Raw genomic sequence first — 14,048 nt, forward strand, 5'->3', positions numbered from 1 at the left:
ATAAAGACTTGTTTAAATACTTTTTGGAAAAGGGGAGAAAAATCACACTGGTTTGATCATTCCAATAAACTCCTGAATTGTTAAGCTGCCCACCAGCAAGTATATGTTCCAAACAGATGTTTAGCATGGCAGGAACTAATAAACCAGACTACTACCAAAATTTCAGAGTATTTGGCATTTTTGAAAGTTTACTGCCAAGAATTAATTACACATAAGTGTACTCCTGCTGAAGCCCATACACCATGTTTAATAATTGGATGGTGACAGAGATATGACATTGTGTTGAGGTTAATTGCTTATGCCCTCTCTTCAGTGTTAGGAGGGGCTACATGTCAAACTTGTCACTATGCCAGTATAATTTGAGGGGTGGGACAGTTCAGTCCACTATAATATGGCCCTTCACATTTAATGAAGGCTGTACAAAAGGCTTGCTTAATGAACATAGATTGACTACTTTGCTAATGCTGGCTCATGAAAGTTTAACAGTTTGTGTGATATTACAATAATTATTCATATGTATTTAGGATTATTAATTCAGGGCCATTACTAACAAAAGACCATACGTCTTTTCCATAAGAATAATATAGAACAAATATGGGTCAACAAAATGATTTAAATTAGGTTAATGTATCACCCGGAGCATAAGAATGACTAGGACAAAGAAATATCCCAGTTGATCATATTTTGACTGGTATTAGTAGGTTCTGTGCGAGTCTGGAATAGTTAACTGTAATTTTTTTTTCATTGTGTGGCATTAATCCAGTTTAACATTACAGGCACCTGTAGCTCTAAGAAAAGTGGTCACTTGGTGTGTAATGTTTCTGGAAAGAAAGAAAAATAGCATACTGCATTTTTCTCCTTGCACAGTATGATTTCCTTATTGGAGGGAAATGTTATTAATTGACTTCCCAGTGAAAGTAAAGTTTCCCTATGGGAAACTAGCCTTCTCAAAAATCTAATGTATTTTCTTGGTTTTCAGTATGCTCTTAGGAAGCTTGAATTTTACAAAACCTAAGTGACTGAGGCAGGGACATTTTATTTCCTCGTTACACAATTATCAGATGAAATTAATATTTCTTTCATTATCTTCTAGAAAAACCTATTCTTCTGGCCTAAATATAATGTCTGACTTTGTTACCAACTTTTTCAGTCTTAGCTGATAATTTCTGAAAAGTCTGAGCAAAGATTATACAAGCCGTATTCTGCCGAGGAATACTCTTAAAATGTTTCTTTTCAGAAACTGAGTGGTTGGGACAGCTAATGAGATATAGAGCTTTTAACCTCTGGTTCATTAGTCTGAATCTGGAACTACAATAAGTACTGACCAAAAATAGTTAAGCAGCTGATTAGCTGTGAAGTAGACTGTGGGAAATAATTTCATTTTTGTCCAGTTTTGAGTGGTCAGGTATATAGCAATATCTTTCTCTCATCATTTGATTGAAGACTATTTACACTACATACCTAAAAGATTAAATAGGGACAAGTAGGATTTGAAGTTGTTAAAATCATGCATGATAATAGACCCTCAGATGTATTGTCATTGTCCTAAGTTCCAGATAGTTTAATTAAAGTAATGGAGATACCACTGTACATTTTCCTTCAAATCTGGATTGATGATTCTAAAATAACAGAAAATATTACCTTATGGGTGATTAGTAAAGAAAATATTAGGCTTGTACTTTTAACATTATAACCTTTAAAGAGAGACTGAAAGTTTGGGGTGAAGTGGAGAAGGGGGTTTTCTTCTCTGCTTATTTTTTTAAAACGTAGCCCTATCTGGTAGATCACTTTTTCCTGGTTGTACTGCAGGACCTTTTGATCTCCTACAAAGCATATTTTTAGGGTGCCCTATCTTTTACAATGATTAACAAAAAGTTAATCTGTGATTGAAGTTAAACAGATGTTACCACAAACAGATTTAAACACAAAGTACAAATAGTCTGATCAAATAAAATTCCTCTCTCCTCCCTTTCAGTTCCTCAGCTTTCACTCTTGCCTCTCTTGTAATGCTGTCGTTTTCACTAGTTTTTGCAGACTTCAGAAAGTCTTTAGGATAGCCAGAACCTGAATTGGTAATGTAAAAAACGAGGAAACTCTTATAGTAGGATTTAAAAAAAAAAAAAAAAATGCCAAAAAAGGGCACAGGTTAATTAAAGAAAATTCTTTGCAGGTTACCTCTTATGAATCTGATGAACCTTAACATTACCAGGCAAGTGATGTTATACACTATAAGGAATTGATTCTCATCTCAGTTATTCCAGTTTTACATCGGGACCTCCATTCACTACATGTGACTTATAGTTCTATTGTTGTGGGAGGAGAAGCAGGCAAAAAATGTAGGTTAAAGAAAAGTTTAACTTTCTTTAAAAGAAAACAGAAGATTTACACCATTTCTTCTGGGTACAGAAGTAATATCTGAGCTTCACCTACTGGGTTTTCACAAAAAGCTAAATAATAAACCTCTTTAAGAACATTTCACATTCTTAGCAAATAACAAAATGGAGCCCTGATGTCTTTGATCTGTTTGAAAGACAGGAGTAATATTTTCTGATGGTAAAAGTTAAAGTGAGTTGGGGAAGACCTTTAACTTTCAAAAACAATGAGGAATCCTTGTGGTACCTTAGACTAAGGGTATGTCTACACTATAAAATTAGGTCAAATTTATAGAAGTCGATTTTTAGAAAGCGATTTTATACAGTTGATTGTGTGTGTCCCCACTAAGCGCATTAAGTCAGCAGAATGCGTCCACAGTACCGAGGCTAATGTCGACTTTTGGAGCATTGCACTGTGGGTAGCTATCCCGCAGTCTCCGCCGCCCATTGGAGGAATACAAAAATTGATTTTAAGAGTCTATTAAGTCGACAAAACTGGCTTTGTTGTGTAAACGGGTGCCGGGTTAAATTGATCTAATGCTGCTAAATTCGACCTAAACTAGTAGTGTAGACCAGGACTAACAAATTTATTTGGGCATAAGCTTTCGTGGGCTAAAACCCACTTCATCAGATTTGTGGAGTGAAAAATACAGTAGGCAGGTATATATATTACAGCACATGAAAAGATGGGAGTTCCCTTACCAAGTGGGGGGTCAGTGTTAATGAGGCCAATTCAATCAAGGTGGAAGTGGCCTATTCCCAACAGTTGACAAGAAGGGGTGAATATCAACAGAGGGAAAATTACTTTTTGTGCAGCTTCCGGATGCTTATCAATGTAACTCTAATTGTATTATTTACAAACAAAAATAATATCTCTGAAATAATTATATATTGTAGGAAAGAAAACTGTTTTCTCCCTGAGATAGACAAGATGACCATAAAGGTCTTTTCTGTCTCTAATTTCTGATCCTGTGATTCTTGAGCAACTACAAATACATGAGTATCTGTCCAGAAGAGTTAGTGACCATTAGAAATGCAATTATGTTTTTCTAATTGAAGGCATCAGTAACACCCTCATCTAGTATCTCAGCCTGACAGCTTCAGTTCTGTTTAATCATCCCTGAACCCTGAGAGAGCATTCCAAACTGAGACTCACGTAGAGTATACCTAGTGGCTGCAGCTGAGACTACTTGTGTGAGTATGCCTTGCAGAAATGGGCTCTGGATAATATATTCTGTAGGAGCTACTCACCTTGAGTAAGCATTGCAGAGTCAGGCCCACAAAAAGCAATATACCTAACATATACATGCGTTCAACTAATCCCTTAAACCATGCCATATATGGTACTGCTTTGGAATGGATTAAGAATTCCCCATGGAGGTTTATGACCTTGTTTGTTACTATTGCTTTAAATCTATGAGAATCCTTTTTCAGTCCTGCTTCGAGTTATGTAAGCAGCAGGAGTACTATTGCAGCCTTGATAATGCAGAACTTTAGCATCACTTTGCTAGCCTAATTATTCTTCACAATCATAAAAAAATTCTCAAGGGGGTTTCTACTGTATTTTTGCAGTGTAAAATATTTGTGATTCCAAAAGGAGTCTGTTTTTAAGTTACATAGCAGTCTCTTTTTGTCACTGGATTCCATTGCATAGGTAGTAGATTTTGCCTTGAGAATTCCTCTATTTTTAGTCTGGATTCATTACTATCTTTAAAATATTTTATGTACAAAAATGCCTTATGCATACATACACATAGTGCTGCCAAATTTCATTTACAAAGCAGAGATTTTTTTTAAATAAAAAAAACAGATGTACTGCATGGATATGCAACAAACAGTCTCAAACCCTCAAATCGTGGCTAAATCAGAGGCAGTTTACACCGAAATATCAAGAGGAAAGGTGTTTTGGGCCTCGTAAAACCAGAACATAGGAAAGCTTTACTGAAACATGGCAACATAAGGCTACGTTTAGTTAAAAATAAACTACCTGTTAATTAAATGGTCCCTACTGGAGGCTGAATTTTTTGTGGCTCTTCGTAATTCTTCATTTGAGCCTGTAATCCTCCATTTGTGGAAGAAGGTCTTGTTAGAATTTTTACTTTTAAGGCACTTTGTCTAGTAGCTTCTCAAGTATCTGAGATGGTAGTACGTGCTTAAAAATGTATGTTTGCTTTGCTTTATTTTTATTTTCCTTTAAGGACAAGGTACCCTAAGTACCATACTATTCTTTGCTCACAAGCTCCCCACTATTTCCATCAAAACAAGAATTGCCCTTTCTTCAATATGTATGACTTCCTCCAACAATGCTGAGTATGTCTGAAGTACCATGAAATTCTGTGTGAACAGAACTCAAATTTTTCAAGTGTAGGAGTTAAATTTATTTTGATGTAGCTCATGAAAATGTTTCCAAACAGTCAGGATTGTGTATCTGTGAATCAGATGGGGTCAGCCTTGTGCCCAGATGATTATAATACTTTTTGTGAGAACCAGCTCCACCTCCTGGATTGAAAGGAGCAACGCTTCCCTTGGACAAATCTGCAGAGCTGCTGTATGGTCATCTGTGTATACATTACATGTATGTAACAGAGTAGATATCCATGCAGATTGAGCTTCTGGCAGAACTTTTCTAGCTTTATCCAGTATAGAGTAGGGTATAAACACTGCTTGTGTAGTAATGCAAATCTAACCAAATAAAGAGCCTCTGTGCTGATCAGACTTATTTAGAAGTAAGTCCTTTAGGAATCTCTGTTCTTCTATTGCTAAGTAAGAAATAATATGCAGCTAGAAAACCTGCTTGAAATGTACAATGCAGATGTGCAGTCTCTGGTCTGCTATATCTGAAAATGTACTTGCAGGAAATAATTCTTTGTCTGCAGCAGGATCCCCCTTCTCACCAGTCTAGGCTGTGAAGGGCTTCTTCAGGGGTTCTTCACTGCCTTCTGCCCCTTCCCAGACTAGGTGTTGCAGCAAGGGTGGGGGTGCAGCAGAGGAGATGTCATGTTAGTCACAGGATGGGAAGAGTAAGACAAGTCACACTGAGCTGCTGGCTTCTTTCTGCTCCCCTCCCCTCTCCTGTCAGAAAGGTGGCAGGTTGATGAGGAAGAGAGCTCTGCCTGCATCCTGCAGCAACCCATCCTGACCCGCTTCTCTATCTCAGGAGACAGAGCAGTGGGGCAGGCAGCTAGTTGGGGAGGGGTAGGACAGGCCGCTAGTTGGGGAGGGATGCCCTCCTGACCCTTCCCTGCTCTCCTTCTCTCTCCCCCGCCACCCAAGGAAGAGATGAAGCTTCTTGCATCTGACTGAAACTGACTCCAACCCTGGCCAAAATCCCATCACTTACAAAATATTCTTGGGTTGCCAGCACTGACATAATGTTAAAATTTAGACAGGCAAAGTTAAGGTTCTCTAATTGTGTGTCTATAAATTAAAGTATTCATTGACAACTTTCCAAATTTCTGCATATTCAGGTGTTTTTGTAAATAGGAGATAATTTGATGGCCTTAGATTTAAATCTAGCAGTGTTATTGCTTTGGAAATTTAAGTTTCCATAAATTGTGGTTGTGTTTTTGTGCTCAAAGTAATGTTAAGGAGGGGAAGTATGTTTATTCATTAAAAGGGGAACACCTGCATTCTCTCATCTCTCATCCTCATCCCAGGCCCTGCAGGAAAGTGTGAAGAAACTGACTGGGACATGGAACAGTGTGATGGTGATAAAGAGCAGGATTCAAATAAATTTAAATCACTCGTCAGGAAGACTCTATTTAATCATGGATTTCTACATAAAAGTGCATTCTTGTTGGTAGTTATAACCTTAATACAACTCAGAGAGAGATGTAGGTTTCAAATTTAGAAGGTGTACACTATACATTTTTAAAGTTATTTTAAAATCACTGCTGCCATTATAGGTTTTCCCTTCTAGTGAGAGAATGATATAGTAGATCTCAAATCGATTAAGGCTACACTCAGACCTCAAGTCTTCTGGAATATGCTGCTCAAACCATTTCACTTCTGTTTCTACTGCCTGTCCCCCCCTTCTCACATTTATCTCCAGACTACTTATCCTGGTCTAGATCTATTCCGCCCCCAACATTGAACTTTTTGAAACTTTGCACTTTTAGAGAGAGGTAAGGGATTGACTTTATGTACACAAATTTGCAGAGGGACAATAGGTTGAGGTCTGTTATTTCTCACCTCTATATATTTATTTATTTATAAAACTTTTTTTTTTTTTGCTGTTAACAAGCATGTTATCTCTGGAGAGACAAATCCAGTTTGAGAATTGCAAAACTAAGCATCTCTGATGGTATCGTCTAGACTGAGCCCCATTGGGTAGATAGAAAGATTAACCTAAATCTGTACAGAAGCCCCTGGAACCCTATAAGATTGGGTCCCTAATCCATGAATTATTGGAACTCATTTACAAAACTTTTCTTAAACATTACATGAATATATTCTCATACTATAGAATTAGAATTTATGATCCCTATTCCATGATAAGATATCTTTGAGCTATAATGTGTCTTAATTAAAACTATCTTTAGATAGGTTTTTTCCCTCAAAAAGCATTTTATCAAAAAAAAAATCTAATTTAAATAAAACATTTTTTTAAATTTTTTTTTTTAAATTATTGATTTTTAGCCACCCTGATTAAGAGAGAATGAAGGAGCCTGGCTCTAGGTAGTGTGGCGGGAACAGGACTAGGGAGAGGCCACCACTGGGCTGGTGTTAGGAGTGAGAGTTGACTCGGACAAGGCAGAGAGGGAAATGAAGATGAGTCGGAGAAGGAAGGAAGTGGTATCTGGGGCTTGTAGAGGAGAGTGACAGGATTTTGCAGTGGAAAGGAAAAGATTGTTGAGGATGAGAGGCCTAAGGAGCGTGTCAGGATAGTGAAACTGAGGAGATGAAGGAAACTAGGACCAAAGAGAAGTAGGGAATCTGAGGGGCAGAGTGTGCATGGGGTCTGGATGGGGAAGGGACAAAAGGAGTGGGAGAGGGAATGGCCGGCAACAATCTGAAAGTCGCATGGATGTGGTGGCTCTGGACTGACGGAGGTGAATGGGAGGAAGAAGCTCTGAGAGCGAAGAACTGAGTAATCAATCAGATTGTGAGGGAGCTGGAAACTGCAACTCCAGCAATTTCATGAACTGTAAAGGGCTGGTTTCAGAGTAACAGCTATGTTAGTTTGTATTCTCAAAAAGAGAAGGAATACTTGTGGCACCTTAGAGACTAACCAATTTATTTGAGCATAAGCTTTTGTGAGCTACAGCTCACTTCATCGGATGCATACTGTGGAAACTGCAGAAGACATTATATACACAGAGACCATGAAACAATACCTCCTCCCACCCCACACTCCTGCTGGTAATAGCTTATCTAAAGTGATCACTCTCCTTACAATGTGTATGATAATCAAGTTGGGCCATTTCCAGCACAAATCCAGGTTTTCTCACCCTCCGCCCCCCCCCACCCACCCCCGACAAACTCACTCTCCTGCTGGTAATAGCCCATCCAAAGTGACCACTCTCTTTACAATGTGTATGATACCTTGATTATGTCTTCTGGAGTTTCCACAGTTTGCATCCAATGAAGTGAGCTGTAGCCACAAGTACTCCTTTTCTATAGGGCTGGATTTCCAGCTGTGCAATTTCTGGTCTTCAGGGGGAGACTGCAGCCCAGTCCTTCACAGTTCTTAAACTGTGGAGTCTCTGGAACTGGTGGTATTGTAGTTTCGTGATCATGAAAGAGATAAGGGGAGGTGAGGGGTTGGGAAAGGTGGTCCATAAGACAGTCTTCCCCTTACCTGAGGTTTTCAGAACTCCCAGCAGGGGCAACAGGAATAAATCAACAGGAACACAGCAATTCAATCTGATAGAACATGCTTAGTTGCATGAATCTTATCTAAAACTGCAGTTTTAGATTTAAGCACACACAAACATGGGCAATAGGTTTAGAGCATCCCAGATGTTTACTCAATACCGTTCTAGATGTTAGGTAATTAACAGCAGGTTTGCAGTGGCCAGTTGCTCACCCCCAGGGAGAAAGGGTGTCAGGAAAAAATCTCAAGATGACTTCAGAGGACTGCTCCCAAGTACAATCTATTAGCTAATCTTTTATAAAACACATAGGTCATAATGACCCCTACTATAGCATCACTTTTCTAACTTTCAATAAACTTCTTATCAGAGACGTCTAGACTCGAGGTTTTCCAACCACCAAGGTTTTTAGTCTCAATTGTTTACTTGTTTGTCCTCTCCTCCTAGCAGAAACTATAGCTAGTTTTGACCGTGCTTTTAAAAGCCTGTCTCCAAATTAACCCTTAACTACTTGGTGTTCTATTTCATTATTTCAGGATGGCTGAACACACATAATATGGTTCCAGTTAGCTTGATCAGATTCTGGGATATACACTCCCCTCAAATCCAGGGCATCCGTCCATAAGACAGTCTTTCCCTTAAGAGGTAGTCCATATTATTATTGTTTATTTTAATTGAGAATACAGTACCTGATCTAGGTGGATCCTTTGCCTGATGAGGCTTTTCACCAGCACATTAATTTGGTAGTATGGCACGCCTCTGGTTTTAACAACACTCCCCCCCGTGTAAGAGCAGGACTTCTGGCCTTCTTGGATTGTTCTGGATCTTTTCATCAGTTGGTTATTGCAACTTCTATCTATCTGTCAGAGGACACTGCTGCTTAGCTATAATGTATTCTTGAACCTGGTTAGGGCTGCCATTATCACCTCCCATCCAAAATATCACTCCTATGTAAGATGTTTTGCAACTAATAATTTGGTTCTTGCTAAAATGGAAAGCAAAATAGGTCAGAAAACCTAAATGTGTGTTTTAGTGTGAGGTATACTTTAGCTATATTAATTAATTGAATACAAATTAGTGAAGACATTATGACAGTGCCATAGTATTTATTACTGGCAAAAGAAACCCCCAGAAATGAGGCCAAAATAAAAATGTGTATTTAGCAATATACAACAACCTGTCAAAATACCTTCAATTTGTAGAATTTTCTGTATGTAGATTTGGATTATCCCTGCTAAAGTCAATAGATTGCATTCTTCCATGTCCATTTACTCATCTCTAAGACCTAATGGGCAGATTACTTGATTAATTATATGTGTCATGGGTGTGTAGCTAACAATGCCGTGATGTCCGTTGCTTCCAAAATATCATTGAAGTGCTGTTAACCAACATAACTTGGGCCCTGCCAAATTCACAACTGTGAAAAACACGTTATGGACCGTGAAATCTGGTCTTTCGTGTGCTTTTACCCTATACTATACAGATTTCATGAGGAGACCAGTGTTTCTAAATTTGGGAGTCCTGAACCAAAAGATTTTCAGGAGGGTTGCAAGGTTTAGGGGGATCATAGTATTGTCACCCTTACTTCTGCGTGGCCTTCAGAGCTGGGTGGCTGGACAGTGGCAGCTGTTGGCTGGGCGCCCAGCTCGGAAGGCGGTGCCTCACCAGCAATAGCACAGAAGGAAGGGTGGCAATACCATACTCTGCCACCCTTACTTATGCGCTGCTGCCTTCAGAGCTGGACAGCCAGAGAATGGCAGCTGTTGACCAAGAGCCCAAATCTGAAGGCTGCAACCACCCCCTATAATAACCTTGCAACACCTTCCCCCCCACCCCCCAAGCTCCTTTTTGGATCAGGACCCCTACAAATACAACACTGTTAAACTTCAGATTTAAATAACTGAAATCATGAAATTTACGATTTTTAAAATTCTTTGACCATGAAATTGACCAAAATGGACTGTGAATTTGATAGGGCCCTAAATATAACTGCACATTCTGCAACATCTTACTGCAAAGTAAAATTAAGACTGGAATGTAGAGGAAAGTGTTTCAACCACGGGAGAACTGTTATTGAAATCTATGGCTGCACTGATTTTTAAATGAAGACTTTTATCATTTTAAATACATTTGTAAATACAATCTACAATACATTTTCACCCTCATGCTTGACTATTTAAACATATTTAAATGTTAACTTGAAGAGGCTTCTTGTTTGTGCTCACATAACTGTATCCTGGACTTAATAAAGGCTGGTGCAGAAGACCTAAGTTAAAATTGATACAAGGTTAGCAGAATGCTCCTTCAAGTTGCTGTTATACTGCAACGTGCTCACTATGCTCTGGCTACTGTAAATCATCCTGTTCATTCGGCGACAGACATGGCGATATCAACTTCTGAATCCCACCACACCAACACACATCTTGTCCTTTCTCGTTCCATTAGAAGGAACTACTTTTAAAATTAAATTTTTATATTTAACGAGAATTTGGAATAATGGGTCTCAGCCAGTGTGGGTACAGCATTTGCATATTGTATGGTTACTGAGCTATACCATACAATGATGATGCATGCAGATCATACGCGGAGTGCTGGTGAATGCACATGTGAAAAATAAGTGTATAGTTGCAGGTCCACTACTGTACAGCATCCCTGCCCTTCAGGTGACTCAGACCATCTCATTTTAGTACAGTGGTAGGTAGAGAGAAATACTGTGTAGCATATTGATTTATTAACATTACATTAAGGAATCAAATATAGAAAGCTGTGTGCCTATGCTGACTATTTTCACAAGTAACTAATGATGGGGTCAACAAAATGATTAGATGCTGTCATTTTAGACTGCTGAAGGTATGGGATTTTTTTAATGGCTTTATTCCTCAAATACGCATCTTTTAAAGTTAGCATTTTAGCTGAGGAAAGACTTTTTTTTGTTCTTTTACTTTCCTTAAAATGTATAATTTGTCATAGTAGGCTTTCATCAACATCTGTACACTTTTAATATGTTGGCTATATTTACATTTCTTTGTATTGACTACAGCTGCATTTACAGTCTTGTTTAGTTTTGAGATTTTCAAATAAGCTTAGTTCAGAAATATTTTTTCCTAATGAATGTTGTACTATGACAATTATTTCTTGGAACAGTAGCATAAGGCAATTCATTTGCTTATAACTATATTTTGTATTAAAATATTTGTTGTAAATATTTCTGATTTTACAGGGAGTGGTTCAATTCCAGATTTCTTTCGCATTATGAAACGACAGTTTACAGAGGCAGAGTGGAGGGCAATCAAGTCCATAAATAACGAATGGATTCAACTAGATATGTTTTATAGGCACTGGGTAATATATTTTTATTTTTTAAGAACACAAAGAATAATCTCTCAGAGAACACACTTTATCAAAGCAGTAATTAATGTCACGATGTAAAACTTCATCAGTTGCACACACCTATACAATTATTATTAGATTACATCCTTGGTGGCTCAGGCTACCTGTAGGTGTGTAAGGTGGTCTGTCCTGCAGCTGAAATTCTTAGGAAAAACTGTGGCTGGCCTTACACATACATGAAAGTATAGTAGAGAGATTCCTAGTTAATTCATCAGGGAACACAATCTAGCCCTTGATTTTTTCAGAATTGTAGGTCATTTTGTGTGTGTGTGTGTGTGTGTGTATTATATATATGCATATGCATTACAGCACCATAGATTTGTACTGTTCCTACAGATGAGTAAACTGCCTGTGGATGGATTCTGCTCTTAGTAATTATACCAATGTAAATCTGGAGTAATCTCAAACTTACACTTGTCTAAGAATAGAATTTATTTGACCACAGTTTGTGGTCAGAGATGACCTTTCAGTATAGATTGAGTGATGCACTACATGTAATTGTTGCAGGTAACAATTTTAGCCATTAAAAGCAACAAATGTGAAATAAACATATGTCATTCTGAATTTCAGGCACTAAAGGAAAGCTTTATAAAGGCCATTGGGATTGGAATAGGCTTTAACCTGCAAAGGATTGAATTTAATGCCTCCCCATTGCAGCTGGAGGTAGGTGATGTTTACAAGGAGACAAAAATGTTGTTGGATGGAGACAAGGAAGAAGGGTGGACTTTTGAGGTAAGAAATCTACCAACAAAAATTTCTGTAATATAGTTCTATCATACCCCAGTGGGCAGACTCCCGTGCCACTACCCATTATAACTGCTGAGAGAGGAATCCATGCCTCTGCTGCTCTTGATCCCTGTAGTGTTTTCATGCTCCTAGAACCTCAGCAGGCTGCAGCACTGATTCTTTCCTTGGTCTCTCTGGTGTATTTTCTTGGCACTGACTGTCTGCTACCACTTCTTGGAAATAGGGCTCCTCAGCCCACCTATCCCAGGCTTCAGGACAAGCACTGTCTCCAAACTACCCCAGTTACTTCAAGATACTCCTCTCCCAGATTTTCACCCCAAAAGTGTGACACTTTTGGTTCACAGTTTAATGCTGTCTAGGGAACGCAGCTGTTGTGAAGCAGTTAATGTGCAGAGAGATACTTTGTCCAGAGTTTAACACCTTTATACTTCAATTATTTAGAGCACATGAGTACAGATCATACAAAACAACAAACATCTGAAATAGCAATATCCCTCACGTTCTCTCTCTCTCACTCTTCCTTTGTCAGTCCTTGGGCAACATCTGGAAGGCAGGCAGACTGGGTGTTGTCTGCTCATGCAAGCTGTTGTGTGCTAGCTGGTCCCTCTCCTTCATGAAGCCCCTTCCCAGCTTCAGTGACCTTACCTTTTCCTGCCCCATCCGTCTCCTTTCTGACCCCTGTTCCTGTACATTTCTTTATCTTAAACCCTTTCTGGTCACCTGCCCTCCTTTGTTCTACTTCCGGTAAGTTTCCACTGCTCCTATCTTCCACTCTCTTTTCAGAGGAATCAACTAAACTGATTTTTCTAAGGATACAGCACATCCACTGTCCTAGATTTCACCTGAACAGGGTCACTTGCATTATGGTTGCACTGCAGCTGAGACATGCATCCCAAAACGGGCAGACATTCTCTCACTAGCTCTCCCAGTTAGCATGCTAAAAATAGCATTGTGGATATTGTAACAAGGGCAGCAGCTCAGGCTAGCTGCCTAAGTCCAAACCCACCTGACCCTCTGGGTCTGAGCTGGGGTGTCCTAGTCTGAGTCAGTACCCATGCTGCTATGTCCACACCTAGAGCAGAGCTAGTGCAAGTCTGTCTACCCTGAATCGGAGGCATATTCCCAGCTAGAGCCCTGTGCAGAACTAGTGTAGAGCCCCACAGGATCCGCTGCCATAATAGCAGGAGCAGTGAGTGAGATTAAAGAATAGTCCCATTCAGGGCTGTACTCCCTGCTGCAGTGTAGATATACACTAAGTCCCAAACTCCTTTTATAGTATCTGGTTCATACATGTTACAGGACTTGTCAGCAGTGCTGGACCCACATGTATGTAGGCACTCATGACAGTAGATTTTCATAATACAACTTTATAATATCAAATCAAAATTCTTAAATTGTACAGATATAGCCTCAATTCATCACAATATTTATAAACAATCTGAGACTGTACATTATGGTTGTGTTAGAGTTCAGTTTGAACTGGAGTTTTAAACCAGATTGAAAAGATAAAGACCAGAACATTAGAATATAAACTTTGAGCATTAATGGAATTTTTCATGGTAGTTTGAGGAAAAAAATAAATACAGAAAGAAGAAAACTATTTTTGGTCATCCGCTCCCCTCCCCCTCTTGGAGCAAGAGAGACAGACTTCCTCATTAAATACCCTGTTATCCTTGTGAAAAACTCCCTATGCTGAGAGGGGAGACCAGGAGTTCATATCTCACTT

At 39.0% G+C, this 14,048-nt stretch overlaps 2 protein-coding genes across 4 annotated transcripts in view; one reads left to right on the forward strand and one right to left on the reverse strand.

Annotated features, from left to right (window-relative positions):
* The window catches only part of MSANTD4 (Myb/SANT DNA binding domain containing 4 with coiled-coils), an 804,538-nt gene that overhangs the window by 89,569 nt on the left and 700,921 nt on the right, over positions 1 to 14,048 (reverse strand). The window lies entirely within an intron of this gene.
* AASDHPPT (aminoadipate-semialdehyde dehydrogenase-phosphopantetheinyl transferase) overlaps positions 1 to 14,048 on the forward strand; it is a 64,647-nt gene that overhangs the window by 20,628 nt on the left and 29,971 nt on the right. For 2 of the 3 annotated variants that reach the window (XM_073338578.1, XM_073338595.1), the window contains exons 3-4: positions 11,406 to 11,527; positions 12,146 to 12,307. In XM_073338578.1, coding sequence (XP_073194679.1) covers positions 11,406 to 11,527; positions 12,146 to 12,307 — 284 coding nt within the window. The remainder of the gene's footprint in view (positions 1 to 11,405; positions 11,528 to 12,145; positions 12,308 to 14,048) is intronic. The other variant, XM_073338587.1, reaches the window with a different exon arrangement.

The sequence above is a fragment of the Lepidochelys kempii genome, chromosome 1, assembly GCF_965140265.1.
Source record: "Lepidochelys kempii isolate rLepKem1 chromosome 1, rLepKem1.hap2, whole genome shotgun sequence".
In the NCBI taxonomy this organism is placed as follows: domain Eukaryota; kingdom Metazoa; phylum Chordata; order Testudines; family Cheloniidae; genus Lepidochelys; species Lepidochelys kempii.